General features: G+C 36.8%; 1 protein-coding gene across 2 annotated transcripts in view; it reads left to right on the top strand.

The window, feature by feature from the left end:
* The window catches only part of ALDH1A1 (aldehyde dehydrogenase 1 family member A1), a 53,253-nt gene extending 32,908 nt beyond the window's left edge, over positions 1 to 20,345 (top strand). For both annotated transcript variants that reach the window (XM_049795488.1, XM_049795489.1), the window contains exons 7-16: positions 1,568 to 1,697; positions 2,760 to 2,821; positions 4,829 to 4,957; positions 7,760 to 7,873; positions 9,550 to 9,652; positions 10,209 to 10,393; positions 13,586 to 13,750; positions 15,667 to 15,824; positions 17,357 to 17,431; positions 19,718 to 20,345. In XM_049795488.1, the coding sequence (XP_049651445.1) occupies positions 1,568 to 1,697; positions 2,760 to 2,821; positions 4,829 to 4,957; positions 7,760 to 7,873; positions 9,550 to 9,652; positions 10,209 to 10,393; positions 13,586 to 13,750; positions 15,667 to 15,824; positions 17,357 to 17,431; positions 19,718 to 19,790 (1,194 nt within the window). In that variant the 3' untranslated portion in view covers positions 19,791 to 20,345. The remainder of the gene's footprint in view (positions 1 to 1,567; positions 1,698 to 2,759; positions 2,822 to 4,828; positions 4,958 to 7,759; positions 7,874 to 9,549; positions 9,653 to 10,208; positions 10,394 to 13,585; positions 13,751 to 15,666; positions 15,825 to 17,356; positions 17,432 to 19,717) is intronic.
* Positions 20,346 to 24,522: the final 4,177 nt, after the last annotated feature.

The raw sequence follows: 24,522 nt of genomic DNA, 5'->3' as shown, positions 1-24,522 counted from the left end.
CCTTATAGGCAGGCTACGGGAAGAATATGTCAAAGCAGCATACTGAAAGAGCCACTGAGAATTTTGTTTCTTAGGTTTCAGTGTGTTGTGATGTTCAAAGCTGCAGACTTCATAAGTTTGAGGCCAGGGAAGAACTTTCTCCCATATTCAAATAGAACAACACAGTGCCAGATATATTGCCTGGAATGATGAGGGCCTATCTCATTTAGTCAGTTCCTTGTTGCTGAAAACCATCAAGCATTGCTGGCTTCTCTGTTTGTTCTGTTCTCTTTTCAGGTATGATATCTGCAATGTGTCCAGTTAACTAAAACTGTGGATTTCACAGGGGGGCTCTTGGTGACATGTTTTACTTGCAGGATCAGTCTGTAGACTCAGCCTGAAATGCTAAAGAACCTTGGACATACAAAATAGCAAAATTAGAAAAAAAACCCCATATATATTTCTAAGATCTGACTAGATCTTGAAACTATAGTTTGGAGGTTTCCTATGAAGTATTCTAACAGGATTGTTCACAAAGCTGAAGGTCCCCAGTGTATCTGTGCTGGAAAATTCCAGAAAAAAATTCTAGCAGTGTCAAGAAGATGTTGACTCTATTTAAGAACTGCACATGGTCTTTAACTAGATGTCACAATGATTAGGGGTATTGAAATGGTATTAATCCAAACCATACTCCCTAAATTTGGCTGGAAATCAACCCTGTTTAGTGCTGGTCTTTCTGTGGGATCATTAAAGCACTGTGGGTGGAACAGAATTGGTCAGCTTATAGAGGTTGAATGAATATTTGCTGATTATTATTCTAAAGGTTTGTATCTGCCTGGCATGGAGATCCATGGTATGGAAAGTCAGGCCTGGCTTCAAATAAGACTAGTTAGTTCACTCAGTCAGGAGTTAGCCAATAAAAGTATAAGTATTATTCATAGTGAATTTTTCTCAATTAGGAGTTCTTTATGGCTCAGATCCTTCCTTTGCACAGGAAGACTCAAGGTATTATTTGGAGCATTTTATTCCATGCTTTGAGTCTTTTTGCTCATATATGCTGATAATCATGAATTTAATGAGCACCTAGAAAGATGTTCCTTAATAATTAAACAGCACAGGGTCCTAAGTTAATGTGACAGTTATTTCCAGGAAACTAGTGCCTACCTTGGGTGTCAATGCATATAGGCTAAGGGAGGCTACTCATTTTATTGGCATCACTTATTTTCAGAGACTCCTAGCTGATCTTTTTATCTACACTTGTAGAATATTTAATTTAAACTAGAACAGTGTAACTGATTCAGATGGGAGAAATGTTATTGTTTTTTCAGAACATCTCATCATTACAAATGTGCCATGATCATCTTACCTGCGTAGCTCACTGTGAATAAACCATCACAAAAATTTCTCATTTGTAAATTGCAGTGTTGGGTTTTTCAAAATGCTAAGTATCCTTCAGAGGGGAATTAATCTAAATGTTTGTACTAAAGCTGAAAACCTCTGAACTGAAAAACCAAAAGCTAAATGTCAAAGTACAAGCATGAGGACCATTATCAATATTTGATATTAACACTGTAATTGTTTTCTGCAGACAATGGAAGCCATTGATGGTGGGAAACTCTTTTCCACTGCTTACCTAATGGATTTAGGTGCCTGTATCAAAACGTTACGCTACTGTGCAGGCTGGGCTGATAAAATCCACGGGCGTACTGTTCCAATGGGTGAGTAGTTCTGAGATAATAAAAGTGTAGAACTGAAGCCAATGTGATCTGTAAAAAATTGTCTTTTTCTAAAAGTAGTGCAACACAAAAAATATCTCAAACAAAATATTTTAGATAGTTCTTAATATAGTTTATTTAAGATTTATCATAGTGCTCATTTTAAAAATTTAGTGGAGTTACCCACATTTATTTCTTGTTCTATACACCAGTGATAAGTACTCTTTAGTGACAAAAAGATTTTAGCCTGTATGTACATCTAAGAAGTCTGATAGGTTACTTTTGTGTAGTAACCTACAGTTTATTCAATGGTCCAGTAATGAAAACCAGGTATTTGTTTATTAAAGCTAAGATTATGTGAAAAAGTAATCTTTGTTTCAGTTATTGGATAATGTATTAGGAAGAGTACTAAGAGAAAGGAATGAGGAAACACTTTTATTTTGCTGAAATTTCATTCCATTCCTTCTTCCATTAAATAGGTCTATGAAAACATTGTTTCTAGCTGACTTGTCTCAGAAGGACAAAGAAAAGAATGGTAATAAAGAAGGAATTAAGGAAAACTAGAGTGATAAATGCTTCCAACTTTTTTGCATCACGTAGATCTCTATACTAGGCTTAATGGAACACATGTTTATTTGAATCAAAGAGAATTTTATACTTAATGGATTTGATTTAAGCTAAGATCTAATATTAAAAAATGTCTGATATGTACCTAGGATTGCAAGTAGCTTTTAAAAGAGCACTTTCTAAAAAAGAGGTGATAAAAGAAAAAAGAAATGAGGAATGCTTATTGGTGTGCTGTGCATACCATATTGAGAAGCAGGGTTATCACTGAAAAAAGTCGGTCAGACTGGCAGAATCAAACCTTAGAGATATGAAGAAAGTAGATATTAAATCCAGATGTACTTTATGGTTGGGTTTTTGCATACTTAAGATTTTGAAAATATAATTTATAAGTAGAATTTTATCCAGCTAAGTTTGGTATCCAACTTTATCTTCTTTCTTATTTAACTGTTTCTCACAAAGGCTTTGTCTGAATGTCTAATTTATTTGTTCTTTCCCTAGATGGAAACTTTTTTACATTTACAAGACATGAGCCTATTGGCGTGTGTGGCCAAATTATTCCTGTAAGTTGGAGCCATTTATGTAAAGCACAGATGTGCCTGTTACAAATGGAAACACTTTTGAAATTTTGTCTATGCAAGTGCATTACCAGTCAGAAATTTTCAGGTTCTGAAAGATAGGGACTATCCTGAGTACACATCAAATACTGCAACATGGAGTATTTGATGAGTCAGTCCAGTCCAGCCTTGTCTCTCTCCTCCCTGTATAGGGAGGGAAAATAAATCTCAAAATGTTGACTGACGGATTAGTTTGAAAGACAGAATTGTGTTTTGTTGTAACTGGAAGAATTAGAAATAAACAAATAGGAAAGGGTAATATTTACAGCCTATAAGCAATAAGCTCTTTAGGACCTGGAATATCTGTTCTGCTCTGTACAGCATCCAGACAGCTGGATCATTATGACTAAGACTCATTCACCATGTTGATGGTACAAGTAACAACGCAAAGAATGTGTCCAATAAGCACAGTGATACTGAGCCATATGTTCCCAAGCTCCTGTTTGGAGTGTGTAAATTCCCAGTTTTGAAGTCACTTATTTTAAGTGAAAATTCAAAAGGCCTGTCTGAGTCTGAACATCCAAAATGTTGAGGAACTCAACTTTCAAACTTATTTGTGAGGTCTAAAGAGCTTCAACTGATTGCTGTGGAAATGGTTATGAGCACTAGACACTCCTAATCCGACCACCCCTTTGCACATGGTATGTGTGAGCAGCCTGACCTGACCTGCTCAACAGTTTACCAGATTCTGAAATAGTCAGCTTGTCTATCAGGTTTGCTCAGACATGTGGGTCCCACACATGTTCCTGATATCTTTCAGTTGAGCTTGCAGATTTGCTATCTCATCAGACCACCACATTGATTTGGAGAACATCACTGGAATACATTTTGATCCAGCCTCTAGGAGAGCTTGGGAATATGCTGTTTTAGATTCTCTTGTAGGTCAGGCACAAGACATTTCAACTAAAATACTTAAGATATCCTAAAGAATTAGAAACACTAGATGTGGCCACTTCTAAATAAAATTGTATCCTGGAAGTATAAGCAGTTAGTATAAACACTGGCTTCCCTTATAAAATGTTCAAGCACTTCTGAGTGTATCTTTATTTTCTCTCCATTGAAATGTGAACCCACCAAGTTGGAGGATTTCACATAAACCAAAAATTTTGAGGACTATGTGAACGCTGCAAAACACTTTTACTAGCTCATCATTTCCATTTCCCTTCCACTCACACAGTTTCACTTCAGTGATGAAGATCCAAAAAACCCTGTAATCCCTTACTTTGTGTTCTTTGTGCTCCTGTTATTTTTGGGGGTGGGGTGACACTGAAATGAGATAAGGAGAGAGATAAAAAACAGTTGCATGTTTAGTCCTCCAAGCCTTTCTGACAGAATAGGTAACTGTTAATTGCCTTTTTCCCCACTTTCATAAAGGTAAGGCACACTGCGGCTTTTGTACTGAGTCTCTTGGGCTCAATGCTTCCAAAACTATTAGAAATATTTTCAAAGGGGCAATCTGTTTTTCCCCCAGCCACATGGTCCCTCATACTGTTGAATATGGGGTCCAAAGGAGTCAGCTGCCCTGCAGTCTGGCTGGACTGACCACAATAGAGAGCTGCCAGTGAAACATCCGGAGAAGAGCACAGGGGCAGAATTACATGTTATTATCTTGTCTCCCTTAGAAAACTGAATTGATGATGCATGTGATCATTTAAGATAGCAAAACTCCCAATTTCACACTAATCCAGCATCTTTCTGTAAGGCTTTGTTAGAGGAGTAGACTTATTGTCTCTTGAGCTTTTAACTAAAACATTGGATCCCATGCACTCACATAGACCAAAATCACTGGTCTTTGTATAACATGGCTTGCTTTTTCAAAATATCTTCATTCTGAAAGGAGTTCAACAAAGAGTTCAACCACCCAGCTGACAATTCACACTATTATCATAGAAAAAGAAAAGGCATTTTGGTGATATATGAGAAATAGGATACACCTTCTCGTCTGTCTTTCAGTGGAACTTCCCATTGGTTATGTTCATCTGGAAGATCGCCCCTGCCCTTTGTTGTGGAAACACAGTGGTTGTCAAACCAGCAGAACAAACTCCACTGACTGCCCTTTACATGGGATCCTTAATTAAAGAGGTAAGTCATCAACAACAGAGTTTTTTGCCCTTCTCAGAAATGTAAGAGTATACTGCAGCTGAAATGCCACAGAGGTAATATAAGCCAGGCTGTCCTCTGCAAGTACTTCTCATTGCATGTCTAGCCTTGTACTATGGAACTTACCTTACTGTAAACCAGTGAAGCAAATCCAGGGCAAAAGCACGCATCTCTTTCAGCCTAGTCCACACACAAACCCCCCCCCCCCCCCCCCCCCAATAGTAATTTAGTAAACTCCATTCCTTGGCAAACATGTTTGTATTACAAAAGCACAGTACCTTTCAAAGCCAAAAGCAAACAAGGAATCAAGAGCAGAGTACTTAGAGGTGGTTGGCAATGACTTTAATAGCATAGTTATCACAGAAAAGGACCTGTGTGTACAGCTCATTATTATAATGTTTTAATTGAACGAACTTTTCATCCACCAGGGTTTATTATTAACGAGTAGCTGTAAAATTGAACTGGTGACTGCTGCCAAACTTGTGAACTCTCCTCACACAGAAACTGGGAGAATACACTTTGTGCTCTTGAACACAAGAGTGTGGTACTTTCTTCAGTGTCTCCAAAGTTACTTTGGCTATTGTGCCCAGCCTAGTAAACACCCAAAGAAGAACAGTTAAATAGTTTAGCTATCTTGCTTCCCAATAAAATCAACAAATGTAATCTAACATGTTTGAAGAGTTGGCACAGATGTCAATAATCACCAGCACAATAACCTTGCAGAGTGTTAATGGAAATGACTTGGCACATTTTATTATTCTGCTTCAAAACAATGATTCAGCAGAGCATACCGACTGTTTATGTGTTAATATTTCACAGAAACTGAATGACTATCAGGAAGGAGCCAAATCTTGCTATTGCGTCACATAGTAAATGCTATTAGATAATATTGGGGAGGAGGAATTGCTTTAAAAAAAATCAGAGATACGGTTTCTATTCATTTTTAACAATAAGTATCAGAAAGTATATTTCTCTGAAAAAAAAACAACTTTACAAGGAAAGTAACTCTGTTCTAATGAAGTCTCTATTCTGACATTCTGATTTCCTGAAAGGAGACCTCACAAGTGGGAATGTGATCAGTGGTCCATTTTGTATGCACACTTACAATGGTTACAGAGTGGTAATGACTGGTATAATGCTAGAGTATTTTTAGTAAAAGGCAAAATGGTTGTCATTTTACCCATTCCCTCAGTGTTCCACTGGATGAGAAGCTTAAGTATATAATTGTTAAATGTCTTTGTTGTGTTATCTGACAGATATTGTAGATCTTTAAAAAAAGACAAATATTTATGTTATCAAGTCCTTCAAGGTTTATTCACCCAAAGCTAGCTGAGTTTTAATTTACACTCAGATTACTCAAATAAAGTTGAACCCTAAATCCCTGATAGTGATCAAAACCTCAGTGATCACTTCAGTAGCTGTTTTAGACTTCCTGTGAAACTATCTAAAGATCTAATTTAACTTTCTAGTTCTCCAGTGTCCATGTTAAAAAAAAAAAAATAGTCACTTTTGGTAATTCTCACTAACCATTTTAATAGTCCTCACAAGGTTTCTTTGCTAATAGGTAGAGAATAGCTTCTAATACAGACATGGAAATTAAATGCCCAAAGTGAGACAGTGTCCCATAAAAAATAGTCTTCTTACTTTTCTCTACAAATTGTGAAACACAATGCTAAGCAAATGGAAGGAACCTCATTGTCTCATCAGTTCTGGGGTAAATATTAATCTGGAATATGAAATGAGCATAAAAAGCATTGATAGAATGTATCTGAGCACAAACCTGTAAGGAACCTAAGTTGCTCAAACAAAAGTAATGGTCTGGTGTCCATAATGAGGTTTAGGAGCTGTAACTCACCAGTTGAAATTCACCATTTTCCAAAAGAAAATGGAACCTTTGCATGTAATTCCAAAGTCCTGTTTAACACTAAGAAGAGACTCATTTAAGTGATAACACAGGAAATGCAACTTTTTGGTCTTTTAATTTTATGCTTGCTCTGCAAGTGCCATTGAGATCCCATAGCTGCCAACAGGAAATCCAGTCGCACTTCATACATCCATGGGAATTTCCCTGACAAGCTTTTGGAAGAAAATAACTTATTTTGCCTATGAATGGAATATAACTAATACAGAATTGGTGGGAAACAATAGATTTGATTTGGCCGACAGGAAAAGCTTCTTTAAATAGAAAACTGGAAATACTGGAACTGTGCATATCTCAGGTAGCCAGCTCTTTCATGCCTGGTAGCTGATCTGCCTTTTTTGTGCTGTAAACCTTCATGTTGCTCACTCTCTACTTTCAACCCATGTCCAGGGAAGAAGTAAAGACATTGAGTTTGAAGTACTATTTCCATAATTTTTCTTAATAGAATTTCAGTGTAAGTTAGCAGTTCATTAATTAAATTCCATCTCATGAGCAGAAGTCAGCAAGCACACAGGATGAATGATTCAGATAACTTTGATGAAGAAGACATGAAATTAAGCAATCTTTTTCTTTACACATCTGATTGGGGAGGAAAAAAAAAATTATTCTTTTGCAATGACACTGAAAAATAACTAAAATAAAATGTTCTTTTTTTAAAGAGCCAGTTCAATAACCTAAAAGACAGGTGAGGGAAAGAGAGTGTAAATCATGTGAGAATGAACACATTCGGGGCTCTAGGGCTGAGAATAATTGCATGACTGAGAAAAGGTGGTGGGAGAAGTGAAAAGGGAAGTAACAGTTTATAAGACATGGTCTTCTAGTCATCCTTCCCCAAATTTACAGGGATCTCTCTTACAATTCAGGCAGGTTTTCCACCTGGAGTTGTGAACATTGTGCCAGGCTTTGGACCCACCGCTGGAGCAGCAATTTCTCACCACATGGATGTAGATAAAGTAGCTTTCACAGGCTCTACAGAGGTACTATAATGAATGCAAGAAAATACAAGCAGGAAATGTGCCCCTCTGATTCCCAGTAATGATTTACTGTCTAACTTGTTCTATGTAACTATTTTAACTGTTTTCTTTCTTTTGGCTGCTGGTTTGTTAAACAAAGTCTGTTTAATGATTTGTTGGTTATTATTAACTTTAAACATATTTAAACAATGTTTGTATTGCAGGAAAGCCCTTCAAACAAAGTCACTCCATGAGATACAATAAGTTCTCGTATACCAAGGCTATTTGAAGTCTTGTCCTTTAAAAGGAAACATTTTCATAACTTTTTGCCTTTTTTTTTTAAAAGAATAATTTTTTTAAAAGAAATGCAAAATGTGAAACAGACTGTGCTCCGTTTTGTTTAATTTTAGTAACAACAGGATGGTAGGAAGGTACTTCAGAAAACTCATTCCTGGTTCTCCACACACTTAGGTGAGGTGATGGCTTTTTGGTATTTAAATGATACTGATGATCACTTGGGTGGTCTTAAAAGTATATTTGAATATGTGTCAGTTTAATAATTGAAAGGAAGGTCACTTAATTTTCTGTAACCTTCAGTCTGAAGAACAGCAGGTGATGTCATTGAAGATTTCTCAGTGCAGGCATTATATAACTATATCCTTAATTACAGTACATTATATTATCTGTCTGTACGCATGCTACATAGAAGAGCTGCCAACTGGTCTCTTAACTTCTTGGATGTACACTCTAAATATAAATGTCATTCCCTCATGTAAAGGATCAGTAGACACCAAGAGCAAGAGCTATGTTTACTCTTAGAAACATTTAGCTCTAAAGTAACAGGAAAAGAAAACAACCCAAAAATGTGACATCTGAGAAATACCCCACAGATGTTGCCAATGGATAGTAACAACTACAATTCTCAGTGCCACATCCCTCCAAAGGCAGGTGGACCAGGGGGTGTATTCATAGACTTTGGAGGCAGTCCTATTCTTCTGATGGTGTAATTTAGCAGCAAGAAATGAAGGCAGGAAGGTGGGCAGAGGGAGGAAGCTATCTAATGGTTGCTACACAAGAGCAGTTACAGACCAAAACCACAAGGGTTACAAGCATGTTTTTCCTTCATAGTTTCTCCAGGACAATTCATATTAAGTAGTTCCTTTAATTATTCCATCAGTGGAAAGAAGCAGGGTAAGGGTTCTGCCTCACAGTGTCCATCTCCTCTTCTTTTTTTTATTCTAAGGGAGAAACTGGAGTAAGGAAGAGTTGGCCATGCAGGCAGTGTAGGTATCTACTTTTTCTCTCATAAACTTTGTGCATCAAAGGGCTTTCCCATGTATAAAACATGGGAATTTCAGCCTAATGGGAGTAACTGGCAGAGCAGAATCAGTGCCTACTTTAGATCACAGATAAAAGCAAGTAGAGTGGTGGTAACCAAAAAAGCATCAGACATCTTTGGCAAGTAACATGAGTGTGTCCGTGGGGCAATCTTTCCTAGAAAGCATTCCTGGTTTGTAGACTGCAAGTCACCTGCATCCTGACTCTTCAATTTTTATTTTTGTTAATTTATTTTTCATTTCTAAAATTACTGGAATAGCAGACAACTGCAAACAAATTTTCACTGTTGAGGAACTCAGAGAAGTGTTATTGAGATCATAATAAAGTTTTTGAGATGAAGTTGTCCTCTCCCTACCTTTTAGGTTGGCAAACTGATTAAAGAAGCAGCAGGGAAGAGCAATCTGAAGAGAGTTACATTGGAACTTGGAGGAAAAAGTCCTAACATTATATTTGCAGATGCAGACTGTTAGTACCATTTTTATTATATAAACCTACTACTTTTGCAAGTCACATGTTCTTTTTCTTTTCATTGTCAGTAAATTATTTGTACCTGTTTAATGAAGGAGTAATTTTTTAAATTTTCTAATCACACCATAGTTTTAAATTAGATTGCCACCAAAAACTGGTGGCTCCTGAATGAATATGAACCTCTGACAACCTGTCCACCCTTACTGTAATTAAGGACCATCCTAATCCAGCATGAATGCAGAAGCAAAAGCAGCTAGATGGATCTTATACAGGTTTATTAACCTTCTAGCTGAATACTCCTCTTGGTACTGCTGATAGGGGAAATAATCTTGAATCTACATTTCACATAGAACAGATGAATGTGTGTTTGTCTAGGAGTACCATGCTAGTCTTGATAAGAGTAGTTTTGGACATAAATAAATAGATGAATTTCTGTGTTTTAAAGGACCATAAAAATAAAAAGTGCTAAAAAAGGAACTGAGAAATGTTTGTAAAGAATTTATGATGTGACCTTTCAAGTTTATAATCTGATGAACTCTGCATTTCTTTGCAGTGGACACTGCTGTGGAATTTGCACATATTGGTCTGTTCTACCACCAGGGACAGTGTTGTATAGCAGGATCTAGGATTTTTGTGGAAGAGCCTGTTTATGATGAGTTTGTTCGCCGGAGCATTGAACGAGCAAAGAATTATACTCTTGGGAATCCTCTGTTGCCTGGTGTACAGCAAGGCCCTCAAGTAAGTAATGTTACATGTTTCCAGTGTAATTGTGACACATCACAGTTTAATGTACTTCTAAAGCTATTGTTGCATTAGTTTCAAGGCTAAGTACAGTTGTCTAGGGGTTAGTCTAGAGAATCAGGAGGAAGAAACTGGAGTGATGGTTGTTTGTGTCACTATCATAGGCCTAAGGGTGAGATTTCTTTCTCTTCTCTAGTTCCTTTTTATTATGGAATGAGAACAATTATATAGAACTGAAATGTTTTGAGAAAACTCCAATGAAACAGCTGTAAAAGTGCGAGTACAATCAGATATTGCTAACATTATATTCAAATAGTGCCACTGTAAGTGAGTAGCTTGAGGAAATAAAATTTGATAGTGTCTGTTCCCCTTTTTCAATGTGCTAGTGTTTCATTATCCTGGTTTCAGTTTTAGAATATTACACAATTAAAATGTATAATTCTGTACTTTTTCCAACTTATGTTAAAAGGTTGTGCCAACAGCTTCCCCATAAAATGAATGCTAAAATGCAGCTTTAAAGAGCATAGCTATCACAATGCTATGGATTCAGTGGATCACATTAGAACCCTGTTAAATGTCATCTAGAGTCTTATTCCCATATCAGCTTGTACTATGGGATATATTTTTTCTTGGCAGAGCTATTATGCACATAATTGACTGCCACAGAATAAAGGAACTGTATTAGAGACAAAGCAAAAGTTGGAGACAAAGTAACTCCCACATATTTGATAATGTAACATGTTCTTCATTGGTTATCACAGTCATTTTATGTAACCAAAGACACCAAGTAAACTGGAAAACTGCATTCTAAGCCCCACAAATTTTGGTGAATTTAAAAATAGTAAGGATGCTATTTGCTATTCTACAATGTGTCTTGCTAACAAGCCAATACGTTCAGCTGAATAAATTTAAGTGCCAGAGGACAGGAAGATTGAAACCAGTAAACTCCAGGTGTCTGGTGTACAGCTAATATCAAACTAACAGGAATCTACTCTCATGTTATTATGGCTTTATTGAGTTTGAAATTCTTGCTAATAATTTAAATGAGAGATGAAAGTAAACTTTAACTAAAAAAAAAAAAAAAAAAAAAAAAGAAGGTCAAAAGTGAAAAAAGCATTACTGAAAACATTTGAAAGAGCATGAAGACCCTTTTCTCCTCCAGTCTCATCATTTGGCTTTCTTGACCTCTTTTTTTTTTCTTAGTAAGCTTTAGCAGAAATCTTAACTTTTTTATAGGTTAGCAAAGTTGGGTTTTTTTAGAGCTGGTATGATCCCATTTAATGGAAAATTGTAACCATGCAGTTTAGGTGCATTCCTTTTGTGGTAATTATGTTAAATATCTCTCTTTGTCTTCAAATTCCTTGTTGTGCTTTGACTAATTCTTTCTAGAAACAAAAAATGATAGCCTGTATCAGTCATATTCACTGTGCTCTTTTGTCGTGGAGCCTCCTAGAAGGCCGTCTTTGTCCTCCAGTGCCCAGGCCCTCTGGGGCAACACTGGCCTGAGGCAGCAAGTTTGAGTAATGCTTTGCACAGTGGGCACCAAAGAAGAGCCAAAGGCCCTACTGGAATTCAAAAGATCATATAAATGCTAATTCACACATTATTAATAAAAATAATGATGATAATAATAACAAAGGAACAACTGACAGCAACGTGAGCTGTATCATCTAAACCTCATCTTCTCTTCAAGATGTTTATGCACAAGAGATATTTGGCCACCAGGGTAGCAGAAATTTTATGTCTTAAGCATTCAGTAAGGCAATTGTTTGAAAGCAAAATGACAAAGGGAGCACAGAGGACTAAAAATCACCTCCCTATAAATATCCTTATAAATTCATATCCTTATAAATATAGGCTTTTATCACAGCTTTGGCTGAATAGCTGTTTAGTCTAATACCCATCCAGGATTCCCCAAAACCCTTGAAAATGTTGTTCTGTTCCATGACCATGGTAAAACTTGTTGCTTAAACTTGAAATGTGACGTTTTCATTGCACAAACAAGAGAATAAGATGATACACACCTACTCTGCTGACTGATGAGTATGATCACAGACAAGAAGCTTCTGTGCAAGAGTCACCCCTAGAAGTAATCTCAGTATCTTCCTGAGCCAATGCTTGAAGGGCTGGACTCTGAAAGAGGGAAGAAAAGAATCATGAAAATGGAACAAATGAAAAAAAAAAAAAAGAAGAAAACAAAAAAGAGGGTGTTAGAGGCCTCTGCCAAACAAGTTTTACCATTGAGTTTTTCTTAATATAAATGTTATCTTGTGCATGATCTCCCTTCACGCTTGAAGTGGTGATTGGTTAGTTTGCAGAGGGGAGGAGAGGAAACAATGTGTGATCTGTTTCTAGTCCCTATTTGCACTATTTCCTTGTATTCACTTTGTCACTGAAAACTAGAAGGGGTTAGAGAAATATAAGGGCCCCTACTGTACTGCCACCATAAACTCCTTTTCCAGTCAAAGATCATGCATTTTGCTACAGTATAGACCCAAACTGCAATATTCTTGGCATATATGTTCAATTTGTTAATAGGCTTGGGCAAGTGGAGGGGCAGAGATTGGCTTCATACCATAAACAATCTGCCATCTGTGTTTCTCAAACTACAATGTAAATGTCCTTATTCCACTAATAAATCAGAAAGAACTGAAAACAGCATTGAATTTCAGGTATATTTTATTGTTGCTTTTTAACTTCCTTTAATAGTTTAGGAAAACAGTATGGCCAATCTACCAAACTTAGTGAAGTACAGAAGAGTCTTGTGGGCTAGATCAAACCCTCTGTTATTTCTGCAGAATCAAGTTCAGCAATTTTTATTTCAAGGAATCATTTGCAGTTGGCAAGAGTACTGTGAGAAGTATAAAACACATTCATTGTATAGATTTTTTTTGTCTTTTCTTACTAAAGAAAACCAGGATATCAGTCCCTCTACAACTGATACTCCTATGTCAAAATTTCTGATTACTTGACTATTTGAGGAAAGCCTGCAAGGTTTTGAGAAGTTAGTGACAAGAATATTTGCAGGGTTTTCCAGCGGTTCCACTTCAACACATGCAATTAAACAAAGCTGGAACATTGTTAGGTTTCGGTTAATGAGTTAGAAGAACAATTCCTATTAGTGTGTGTTGTTTTCATCCCTGCAATATCTTTTTCTAATCCAAATTTTATCTAATCTAAAATCTTTAGATTGATAAGGAGCAATTTCAAAAAATCCTGGAGCTAATTGAGAGTGGGAAAAAAGAAGGAGCCAAACTGGAATGTGGAGGAGGTCCATGGGGAGACAAAGGTTACTTCATCCAGCCCACAGTTTTTTCTGATGTTACAGATGATATGCGCATCGCCAAAGAAGAGGTAAATGAATTCTTGGTAGTCTTTACTCTCACTGGAGATCAAGTGTTTAAATGTCTGTACAAAATATCCATTTAGGAGGTCAAGTGGCTACATAAAACCACTCTCAGTAAATCTGTTGTTCCATCCCCCTGGTGTTTAAAATGCTTTTCTTGGTTTCTGATGCCTGTTTCACCAACTCTGTGGAGGTGAGGGAGAGGAGCATGAGGCTGGCCTGCCAACAAAGGCTCCAGCTTAAGCTGGCAGTAGATAAGAAATGCTGAAGTTTGGATTGCTTACATCACCCCATTCTGCCCATGTCTCACATATCAGAGTCACAGTAACCTGTAACAGAGAAGCAAACCTTGAAGGCACAGCTTGTGAACTCTTTGCACTGCCTAAGGAGCCACTTAAGTTGAGGTTTGGACAAAATATGCATGAAGAAGCTATTTTGCAATAAGAGAAAATAGTTAGATTGTGCTTCCACAGGCATTTTGTTCGTGGCAATTATAGCAAAGCAGAGTTTTTCCTTTGCTGAGTTATTTAACTTAGAACAGTTTGCAGATGTGTTTACACAGTGTTGAAAGAGCTTTTGCTGACCCAACTAAGGTGGCAGTTCCAGGCCATCAGTGATCATCTACAAGGAACGGGACAGTTAAGAGTGCAGAGCTGCTATGTCATTGAGAAAAACAGGGGTTTTTCATATGTTTTTTTACATTCATCTTGACTAACAACTGCTGAAGTTGTGCTGCAGTTGGTGTCCATTATACTTCTTCATACTAGACAGCTCCTTCAAATTTGTTACAAATCTGGGTGTTGCTTTATATAGCAAGCGATACTGGGCTGATGCAGTCTGCTGAACATACTTAGTACATTCAGCAAGAGTCAACAGGGTGAGTAAAAATGAACACCAGAGCATCTAGAGTTAGTTGTGTCAGGGAGAGAGCTGTGAAAAAGGAGAAAGCTGTATGAGGAATAATTTGAATTGTTTCTGCTGGTCTGGGAGGCAGGTTGGAAACTGCACAGAGGTATGTTTTTTCACAGATCTGTTAGTTTCCTTTGGGTCAGCAGTACAAGAACTGCTTCTTTCATGCTATTTTGAGTGTATTGAATAACGAAACCCCAGAGAGCCAAGGCAATTTAAAGAATATCCAGGTTCTGAAACTCACAGCTTGAACAATGGGGGAACATTCAGTGGTTTTCTGATCTGTGTAAATCAATCCCTGCAAATCTGGTTAGAAACTAGCACTTTCCAGCAAAATCAAGTGGAAATCTCACAATCTACGGGAGCGGAAGTAATTAGATGTGGTAATAACCCCCCGCTCTACACAGCCTTGGCACTGCATGGTAGGCATGGGCACCTCTGGCTGAGAACACAGAGCAGCGGTAGTGGGAAAACTGAGCCTGGGGGACTATTATGTCACATAACACCCATATGGAAAGCAGAATTAGTTGTTTCACTTGGCATACATGCTCAGCTGTGCAGCTACCTGCAGAGATGAAAGTCTAATACAAAGTTTAGAGGAAGGAAAAGCTGAATGTCTTTCTCAGCTCTAAAACTGGAACTTACCAAGAAAATACCAGTTCATTGGTAACCAGTATGGATATGCAACACACTGTGACTCCATGCTAACTACCTTTATGGTGGGTAACTTTTAATCTTTATTTATTTGTTTTCACAATTTACTGGGTTTTTTTTATTTATTTATTGGTTTAGTAATCATTTTATAATAGGCTATCTTGATTTGCCTCATACTACAAAAATCTTATCTTTGTGTGAATTTATAATCCTTTTTAGAACTCTATTCTGAGATGTACACTCTTGACTGAATGAATTCAGTAATAAGGCCATCTGACAGAAATAAATTTAAAAAATATAAATTATTTACGATAGTAAGTTATGCTAGTCTACTTCATATGTTTATATGTGTCTGTAACAGATATTTGGACCTGTTCAACAAATCATGAAGTTTAAAACCATAGATGAAGTTATCAAGAGGGCAAATAATACTACCTATGGCTTAGCAGCAGCAGTTTTTACCAAAGACATTGATAAAGCACTGACGTTTGCAGCTGCTCTTCAGGCTGGAACAGTATGGTAAGTAATGGCTTTTTTTAATTCTTCCTTCAGAGCTCCAGGTGCCAATGACAGTAACTGTAGGACATTTTAACACTTCTTTGGGTGGTGCACTTTTATATTTCAACTCCTTGTAATCTTTAGAGAGGTAGATTAATGCCAGCCTCCTCTGTCTCTCTTCTCTTCACCTTTCCATACTTAAAGTGCTATTAAATAAATATTTCTTGTAAGTCTGCACACAATTGTTCTGTAAACTTAGTCTAAAAAAGGAAATTGATTTGCTAAAAAGGAGAGGAGACAAAAGGAAGTACAGTGAGAGTGCTACTTACCTTTCTATTCAGGATCTGAGGATATCCCAATACATACTTAATTTGTGAGGATCATTTTCTGTACTGTGTAAACAAATGAATTATCTGAAGTTTTGTTGCCATTAACCTGGGCAGAACATTCACGTGTGATCGAAAAGATTGATAAAATGTGGTTGAAAAAAAGGAAAGAAATGCGAGTGGGGGAAATGCTACAAGGACAACTTTTTCCAGTGATGGAAAAGAAAGAGGCAACCTATATGGAGTTGGAAAGGCAAAGGCCGAGAGATGCAAGAGTGAGAGCTGGGAGGAATAGCAGACTTGAGTCTAATGAGTATCACTGACAGAGACCTTCATTTGCCTGCAATTACATCACTGCATCAGAAAGAGAACAACCACTTTTCTTGAACACAAAACCTTTGTCCAATTTACATTTTATCTGAAAGGACTTGCAACCAGCACAAATTCCTGCCAGGTCCAGTGACCTAAAAACATATGCTTTCTAAAAATAAGTTAAGAGTTTTGACTTGGGAGTTGGTATTCTTTAAATGGAAGAAAATTTAAAATAAAATTGGAAACTTTGGTTTTTACTCTTACATGATTGCTGGTCTGTCTAAGAATCCTTAAATATGAGCAGAACCTCATTTGTTGAAACCTGTAGACTGGTAGCAGGAGAAATTATAAAACATGAAAATACAGAATACCTGAGTTGATAATGCTGCAAGACAAAGCCATCTCCTCACCTAGGGAACAGGATGCACATTCTGCTAAAACTCTTCATACTACAAATTCTCCTGTGAAATTCCTTTCTTACTCATTATTGTATTTTTGTTCTCAACCACAATACAGAATATGGTTTAACATTGAGTAGAACCAAACAAAACTTCCTAAAGGTATACTGAAGCAATCCTGAATTTATCTATTGGAAGTGTACCTGCAGAAGGCTTAACTGTGACTAGTCTTTGGTTTGAGAGCTTATGCACTAGTTAGCAAGGAATTTTATCATAAATATCAGAGAAAGATATGACTGTCACTCTGCTTGAAGACCCTTGATGAGTGTTAGAACCCTGATTACAAGTGTAGTTTCTGGTCTCTAAACCTTGAACTACACATATTTTTGCAAATATATTACTCAGATATAGGTTGTGAATATCACCACAGGTTTTTTACAGTCAACAGAAAAACACAGATTGTTCAGAAGTGAAAAAAGTTGTTTCACTGTCAAAAGTAACTTTCCTGTTCTTCCAGGGTTAATTGCTATAGTGCAATGTCTGCTCAGTGTCCTTTTGGAGGATTTAAGATGTCAGGAAATGGACGAGAAATGTAAGTAAATACTTTTAAAACTGTTGATTCACAGGAACTGCAAAATGGAATTCCAAAACCCAACTTTAAACATTCTTAACTAGGATGCCCAGTTTAAAATATTATCAAATTAGTCTATACAGTGTTTAAAGGCTTCATGTTGTCAGAGCCAATGTCAAGCAAAGAATTCCTCTATAAAACAAATAAGAAAACTACTTAGATATACACTTTTTCAAAATTACCATTTTTAGTAGCTTGTGGTTTACTGATAGACAAAACTGATCATTATGCTTATGGTTTACGGTTTACATTTTTTGCATATATATAGAGAGAGACATTTGCACAAAGGTATATGTGTGTGTAGTTTGTGGAATCCCCTTTAAGTGCTACGTATTTGAAAACACAAGATATTTCAAAATCCTTGATTTAAACAAGAGTTTTCAGTTTAAAAAGTCCTGTGACAACAATGTTTTTGTAGTACATTCCAGCTTGGTCAAAAGCTATGATAAAAATAGTACTCTGTAGTCTTTGGACCTTTGGTCTTTTCTCAACTTAGAAGTGGAGGAGTATACAGAAAAGATAAGCTAATAAAATTCTTTCAAACTTCTAAGGTTTACTCCACTTTCAATTTGAATCATGTCCTGTCTTACCTATATTCATCCTAATCTTCATATTAGCAAGAGAATCATGTAATGTGTTACATGAGGAAACATTTGATGTCATACATGTTCATTACATCATGTAGAACTACGTCTTCTGGGGTTTTCTGGAACATAAACCACAAGCAGTCCTTTGCTAAAAATGCCATATATCTGGGAACAACAAATAATTTTTAAAGCAATGAATAAAAATCAAAATATGTAAGTTTTCCCTTTTATTAAGCCAAATGCATAGTGCTTCTAATGAATAATGGAAGTAATTAAAAAATATATGTGCAGGTGAAGTGCTTCAGAGCTTCTTTTTCTCTTTTTTTTTTTAAGAGATAAAGGCTAGGGTTTTCATGCTTGCTCATCACTGGACTCAATCTGCTCCTTATGGCAAAGCTCCCACTGACTTCAAAGGAAACAGAGTTATGCCAATGCTAAAAGCTTTAGAAAATGTCAAAATGAAAAAAAAAAAAGAAAAAAAATTTAGGCCATTACTATCAAGGACAGTTTTGCCTTTGCTGGGTGCCAAAAATTGGAAGATCGTCAATTCTGAATCACAGCCTTTTGCAGAAATATTTTGGGGATTCATTTGCTGGAAATAGCAGGAAAACAATAACAAGCTATCATAAAGATTGATATTCTCTATAACAGTGCATTTTGAAGCAGTTAAGCTTTTGTGTAAAGGAAGTTTCCCTAATGCTTGGTTCAAAATCAAAATTAGTGGACCAATAAAAATATTCCTGCTAAAGGGCAAGGAAGGAATTAGTACCAGACAGATGTCTGCCATGGAAAAAAGTTTTGTAAACATGTCGCAATCAATAATCAGGAAGACAGTTTGTCAAGCCATTGACTTCCTTGATTCCCACAATAAAATTCCCTCTATAATTCTTGGAATAATAACATTATAAATTAAACTACTGAATGTCACATTCTTACAGAATGCCTCTTCAAAAATGAAGAGAATCAGTAAACATTTTCGCACAGCATGAGAGTCCTGAGCACAGATTTCTGTTTTGCATAAATATGTATCTAGTAAGATGGCAGTGAGAACTGGATAACATTATACTGTAGCAAACTCTTGTTCTATAAAACAATTAATTATGTCTAAATAGTTTGACTGTGCCAGATGTCAAACATCTAGGCACAAGCAAGGTTCATCTCATCATGTAAAACATAAAGGTGGATTCATGCTAATAACATGTCAGTAAGATTTAAGTGGTTTTTACTGTCTGTAAGACTTCATAGTAGATTAATTATGTCCCCCATTTACTTGAGATGAAGTGTCTGTTCTTTGGCTCGAGAAAAGTCTGGACATCAGAGGAAGGCCTTTGCAAATAACTTGTTGAGCATGCTTGTGAAGACCTAATGTGCTTGATTTCCTGCACAGAAAACCAGTTGAGAAATGCACTAAACTTATTAAACGCTATTCTTTTGCACAGAAATGAAATTGCTTTCTCCCCCACTTCTCTCAGGAGACAGCTGCTGTAGCTTTTTGAAAGGCTTCCAGCAGCAGTCTAGCTGCACAGATGTCTTCCGAATATGTCCAGTATACTTGTCATACATCTGGCCAATTGCACAGCACCACCAAAAATCCCATCCAGGACATAACTCATATAAAAAGCATTAACATAAATATTGCTCTTGGTTCTCTTTTATCTAGGGGAGAATATGGCATTCATGAATACACAGAAGTTAAGACTGTCACAATCAAAATCCCACAGAAGAACTCATAATGCTGCTTGAGATGCAGAATTCAGCATCTTCAAATGAATCTGAAAAGGCTATCTGAATTCTGGAAAGATTTACATCCCAAATTATTCATTAACCTTTTTGCTTTCTGATTGCATAAGAAGTACTTGCTTACATTACCAGTATAAAGAATAATGTAGAAAATTTTAATGTAATTAACTGAGAAAAGGACACTTTAATGCCTGATACATAGCTAACTAATTTTGAAATTCATGTTCAGAATAAACTACATTTTATTTTCAGTGGAAGATGTCTGTAGTGCTGTGAAAATGTTCCTTTTTCAATGTATTCTACAGGTACAGTTTGAATTTATATGCTTTTCTAAATGTTAGATGGCAAGCTCTCTTTGTATTTTCTGTTCTTTGTGGCCTTAACAAAAGCACTTATGGGTAATTAGCAGATAGATACTTTTCTGCATCTTTCAAAAATAATAGACTTCTCTTAGATATATTTCTTAGACTACTGAATTTGTTCATTATAGTACACAAATGTAATCTGGAAAATATTAAACAATATTAAAGTCCACTTTCAACACCTAATATTGCTCCTTTCATTAGTCTTTTCTGTTACACTGGTTTACCACTGGGCACTACGTAGCACATATTTTATGTACTTAAAGAGGCACTACTGTCTCAATGGTGTGTTTAGGTCATTGGAAATATACTTGTATTGGCTATATGGAGACTAAAGTCCCTAATTCTCTGACAGTATTATAAATGGGAAGATATGAACATACAGAACACTGGACTATATGAAAAAAGCCAGCACTTGGCTTTGTAGTGTTAAGTATATAAAAAAACCTTAACAGATAAGAAGCAAGAAATATGGAAGGGAAAGAAGAAAGAGAAGGGGAGATAAGGGAAGGCAATCTCCTTTGTGATTTATACCTGCTCCATTTTTTCTGTGCTCATATGCCTGCCTGTGACTTGCATGTTTTCCTCCCTCCTCTTTCCTCCTCTAGTCCATTGCTCCCCTTCATCCTTTTTCCTTACCACCTTTTTCATATGGCTGCTTATTCTCATAAAGGCCCTCTGCAGATATGTGTCCCAAGCTAATCACAAACTCTAAGGTCTCTCTGTCTGTGCAGCTTCGGTGTTTCACTGTTCTCTGCTAGTGCAGCTATCAGCACCCTCTGAAGGCCACTCACCATCAGCAGCAGCCAGATATAAGCTTTGGGACAGTGGTCTACAGACACCAAGTACAGCAATTACATAGCCTGCTACTGACAGGGTCGTATTTTCTCTAGACTGAATCCAGAGCTACAATTCATTTCTTGTTACGGAGGGTCAGCCTTACATACAGCCTTATGTACACGGTCTGCCTATTACTAAGAACATAGAGCACCACAACATTTTAAGCAGCAAGTATAGAGAATGTGCACAGAATTGAAAGCAAAGAGGTTTTGTTCATCTGGATATGCCTATCTTTTTTTTTTTTTTTTTTTTTTAATAAGGTGATTAAAACAAAACCCAGATCAGGCTTTCACCCTATGACTCTTCTCTGGATGCCTTGGATGCCTTTTTTCATGAACTGAAGAACTGGACGTAAGACTTGTGGCACGAGTACCTCTCTCCACAGGCCTCTACATTATCTGTTCTTGAAAGGTGTCAGTTCCACATCCCATACATATGCCTCTGAAATAATTTCATTGTTCACAGTTGTCAGACAAACCCAATCCCAGTCCCATATCAAGAAACAAGTAACAAAATAATAGAAGAAGGAAAAGAAGGAAGAGTGAATCAAAAGTAAAAAAGTACTGTGGCAATAATTAGCAGAGATTGTTCAGCAGAGGAAAGTGTACAGAAGCACAGAAATCAAAATAAATGCCAAACAAAGGGAAAAGAAAAAAAAAAATCTAAATAAATAAGCTGCAGAGGAGAAAAGAATGACAAGACACTCCAAAAGACTTTAAAGGTGGTAGTGAACATAGTATTAGAGAAAACCTGGATACAATGAAAGATTAAATACTTAAAGAGTTGGAAAGTAGTATGTAGAGCAGGTATAGGTCATCATAATTCTCTACTGTCTAAATTCTGCTTTTGCTGAAGTCAACTGTAGAAGTCTCAAAGGAGGATAAATAAACCAAATGACAATAAGTCCACATTTGCATTTTGGTTTGGATCAGGAGTGCACTGCTGAAATTATATTCCTGATCATCTGCACTTACCTTCTTTAGTTCACATGGAAGAGTGATACAGGGGAGCAAAATTGCTTGCCTTTTTGATGACGCTAAGCCAGAAGCTGCACACTTGGTGTGGTATGATCCAATCACTGATAACCATTCAGCTCTTAGAAGCAGACTAGGGCTGGTCTGAAGCAGGTCCCCTCTGAATGTGTACTACGTGGGCAGTTGATTATCATCTCCTTACAGTGTCCTTTGGCAGCTTAGGACTGCAAATCCAGTCCTACCAGGCTACGTTGCCTGCAACTGCAAGCACGAGAAAGAATGACTTTGAAATATCACCCAAGGAAAGGGAAAAGCCAACATAAATAGAGGTATATAGCAGAAGGATCAGCTTGACACTTGCATGCATGGATGTATTCTTCTTTACAATGCCTAAAATATTTTAATACTGTTCTCAGCAATATTGTAAATCTATTTTAGTTCATGATTGACAGAGTCTTTCTCTTATTTACAGGTAAAAGAAAGCTGGCAATGGTCTTGTTTCGTCAATTTAAATGTTTCAATGTGAACAAAATGTAACATCTACTAGTGACTTTAGGTTTTTATTTTTTTCAAAAAATAAGTCAGAGAAGTGTTTCCATGCTACACATGAGAGACAGAGAGAGAGAGAAGAGCAAAAGAAGGCAAAGACTGTAATTCAACCAAGGTGAAACACCCAACGTTTTCATCAGAGCTAAGTATAGATTTGGGTTAATCTGGTGACACACTGAAGTTGTTCCCATGAGATGCCAATGTAAAGAGATACACCTTTTGGCATCTAGTAAGTGTAAGGAATTCAATATGTGTGTGTTTGTCTAAAACACTTGAGATATGTTTGAAGGAGGCAAACAAGGGCTCATTAAATTGCATAGTCCAGTTTACCTTAAAAGAGCACATCAGTTCACAGTGCATGGCAAAGTATCCAACCCGGACGAATTTCAGACTATAGTCCCATTTGTTCCTCAGCTGCCTGGTTACTAACTCAGATTCGAGGTCAGGAGTGCATTTCACTCTACAATGCACACATTGTGCAATAATACAAACTCTCTGTGAGAACAAGAAATGTCCTTTCACAATTAAGCGTGTTTGTAACTGTGTTCATAGTATTAAAGACTCCATCGGATGGTGAAATACCTTCGCTATGTCTTTGCATTATATCTGCATGTGGGTACAGTGACTTATGATCACCCAGTCCGGGTAGGAGTAAATGAGGACTTCAACTCCACAAATATTACACAGGTAATTAAGGAGGCCTTTTCTTTCTGTGCTGGAATCAGTATCGTGTTACTCCTGTTACATGCCAAAGCAGCACCACTGAAATTTACTGGGATGAAACGTGAGAAGAGCAATAGTTTATGTAAATATTGCTTATAATGTTAGGGAAGTTGTAGTCAGCATTTCACAGAGAACAAAAATTAACAAGAGAAATGAACTTACTGCACTTCCTTTCAAAGCTCCTGAAAACTGACTGCTATAGTCAGCAGTAATTACTAAATTTATACTTCATGTTTGGATTTAAATGGTGATATTTTTCGTATAGTTCTCCAAGCCAGTGGGTGCCTGAATAAATAATGTACAGCAAAATCCCAGCAGATTTGAATGGGACTATTTCTTTTTCCAGTGAACAACCTTTCTATCCCCTTAATACTATTGAATGCATTACTTTAATTTTCATGAATGTATGACCAATGAGATGCTTTTGCAGTCTTCTTGGAAAGTTATGTTTCACGCAATTTTATACCATACAGAAAAGCAAGTCCTAGAAAATTGGGGTGATAAAAGCCATTGTCTTGCCATCACAGAGGCTATCCCTGCCCCTGACACACCTTTTTTTTTTTTTTTTAAGAGGGGGGAAGCTGTTGAATAGCAACAGCAGGATAGAGGAATCCTCAGGCTATTTCAGTCAAAATAGTGAAGCTGTAAGGAATTCTCATTCTGTCTCAAGAAAGAAAATTACTGATAATCCTCGACTGCCAGATATCCAGGTCTTAAGACAGACAAGAGAAGATATGGAAAAAATATTCAGAGCAAAAAAGGCATCTGGCTTGGATAAGGAGTGAAAATTCCCTGATGAAGTAGGTTTTAGGGAGGAATTTGAAAGATGTGACATCTTGGCAGGCAAAGGGGTTTGGGGGAGGAGAGTGGGATATTCCATCTGGGACACAAAAGATAAGTGCAGAAAAGACAAGTGCAGGAAAAAGAGGGAGAAAGGAAGGGAGCAATAGCAGAACTATAAGGAGTCTGACGAGGAATGAAAGAAAAGCTAAGGATCACCTTGGGTTTCTGAAAGATCTCGCTGTAAGATCTCATTATAATTCTGTAAGAGTTAACATGAAGGGTTTAATAGATGAAGTGTCCTTCCCCAGCTCCTCCATCATCATGTTTGCTGTCAGATTTTATTTGTCCTGTCTGATCCTTCTGCTGTTCCTCTTCTCATTCAAGTCATGCTCTAGTTGTCTTGGTGTTAATATTGTCTTCCATCTATAACTCTATTAAAAAGTGAGATTTAAATAACTCATTAGGAAAAGTCCACTTCAAAATAAAGCAGCAAA

This window comes from Accipiter gentilis, chromosome Z (assembly GCF_929443795.1).
Source record: "Accipiter gentilis chromosome Z, bAccGen1.1, whole genome shotgun sequence".
NCBI classification, from domain to species: Eukaryota; Metazoa; Chordata; class Aves; order Accipitriformes; family Accipitridae; genus Astur; species Astur gentilis.
The sequence above is the reverse complement of the archived record's forward strand: the minus strand, read 5'-3'. Positions and strand labels throughout refer to the sequence as shown.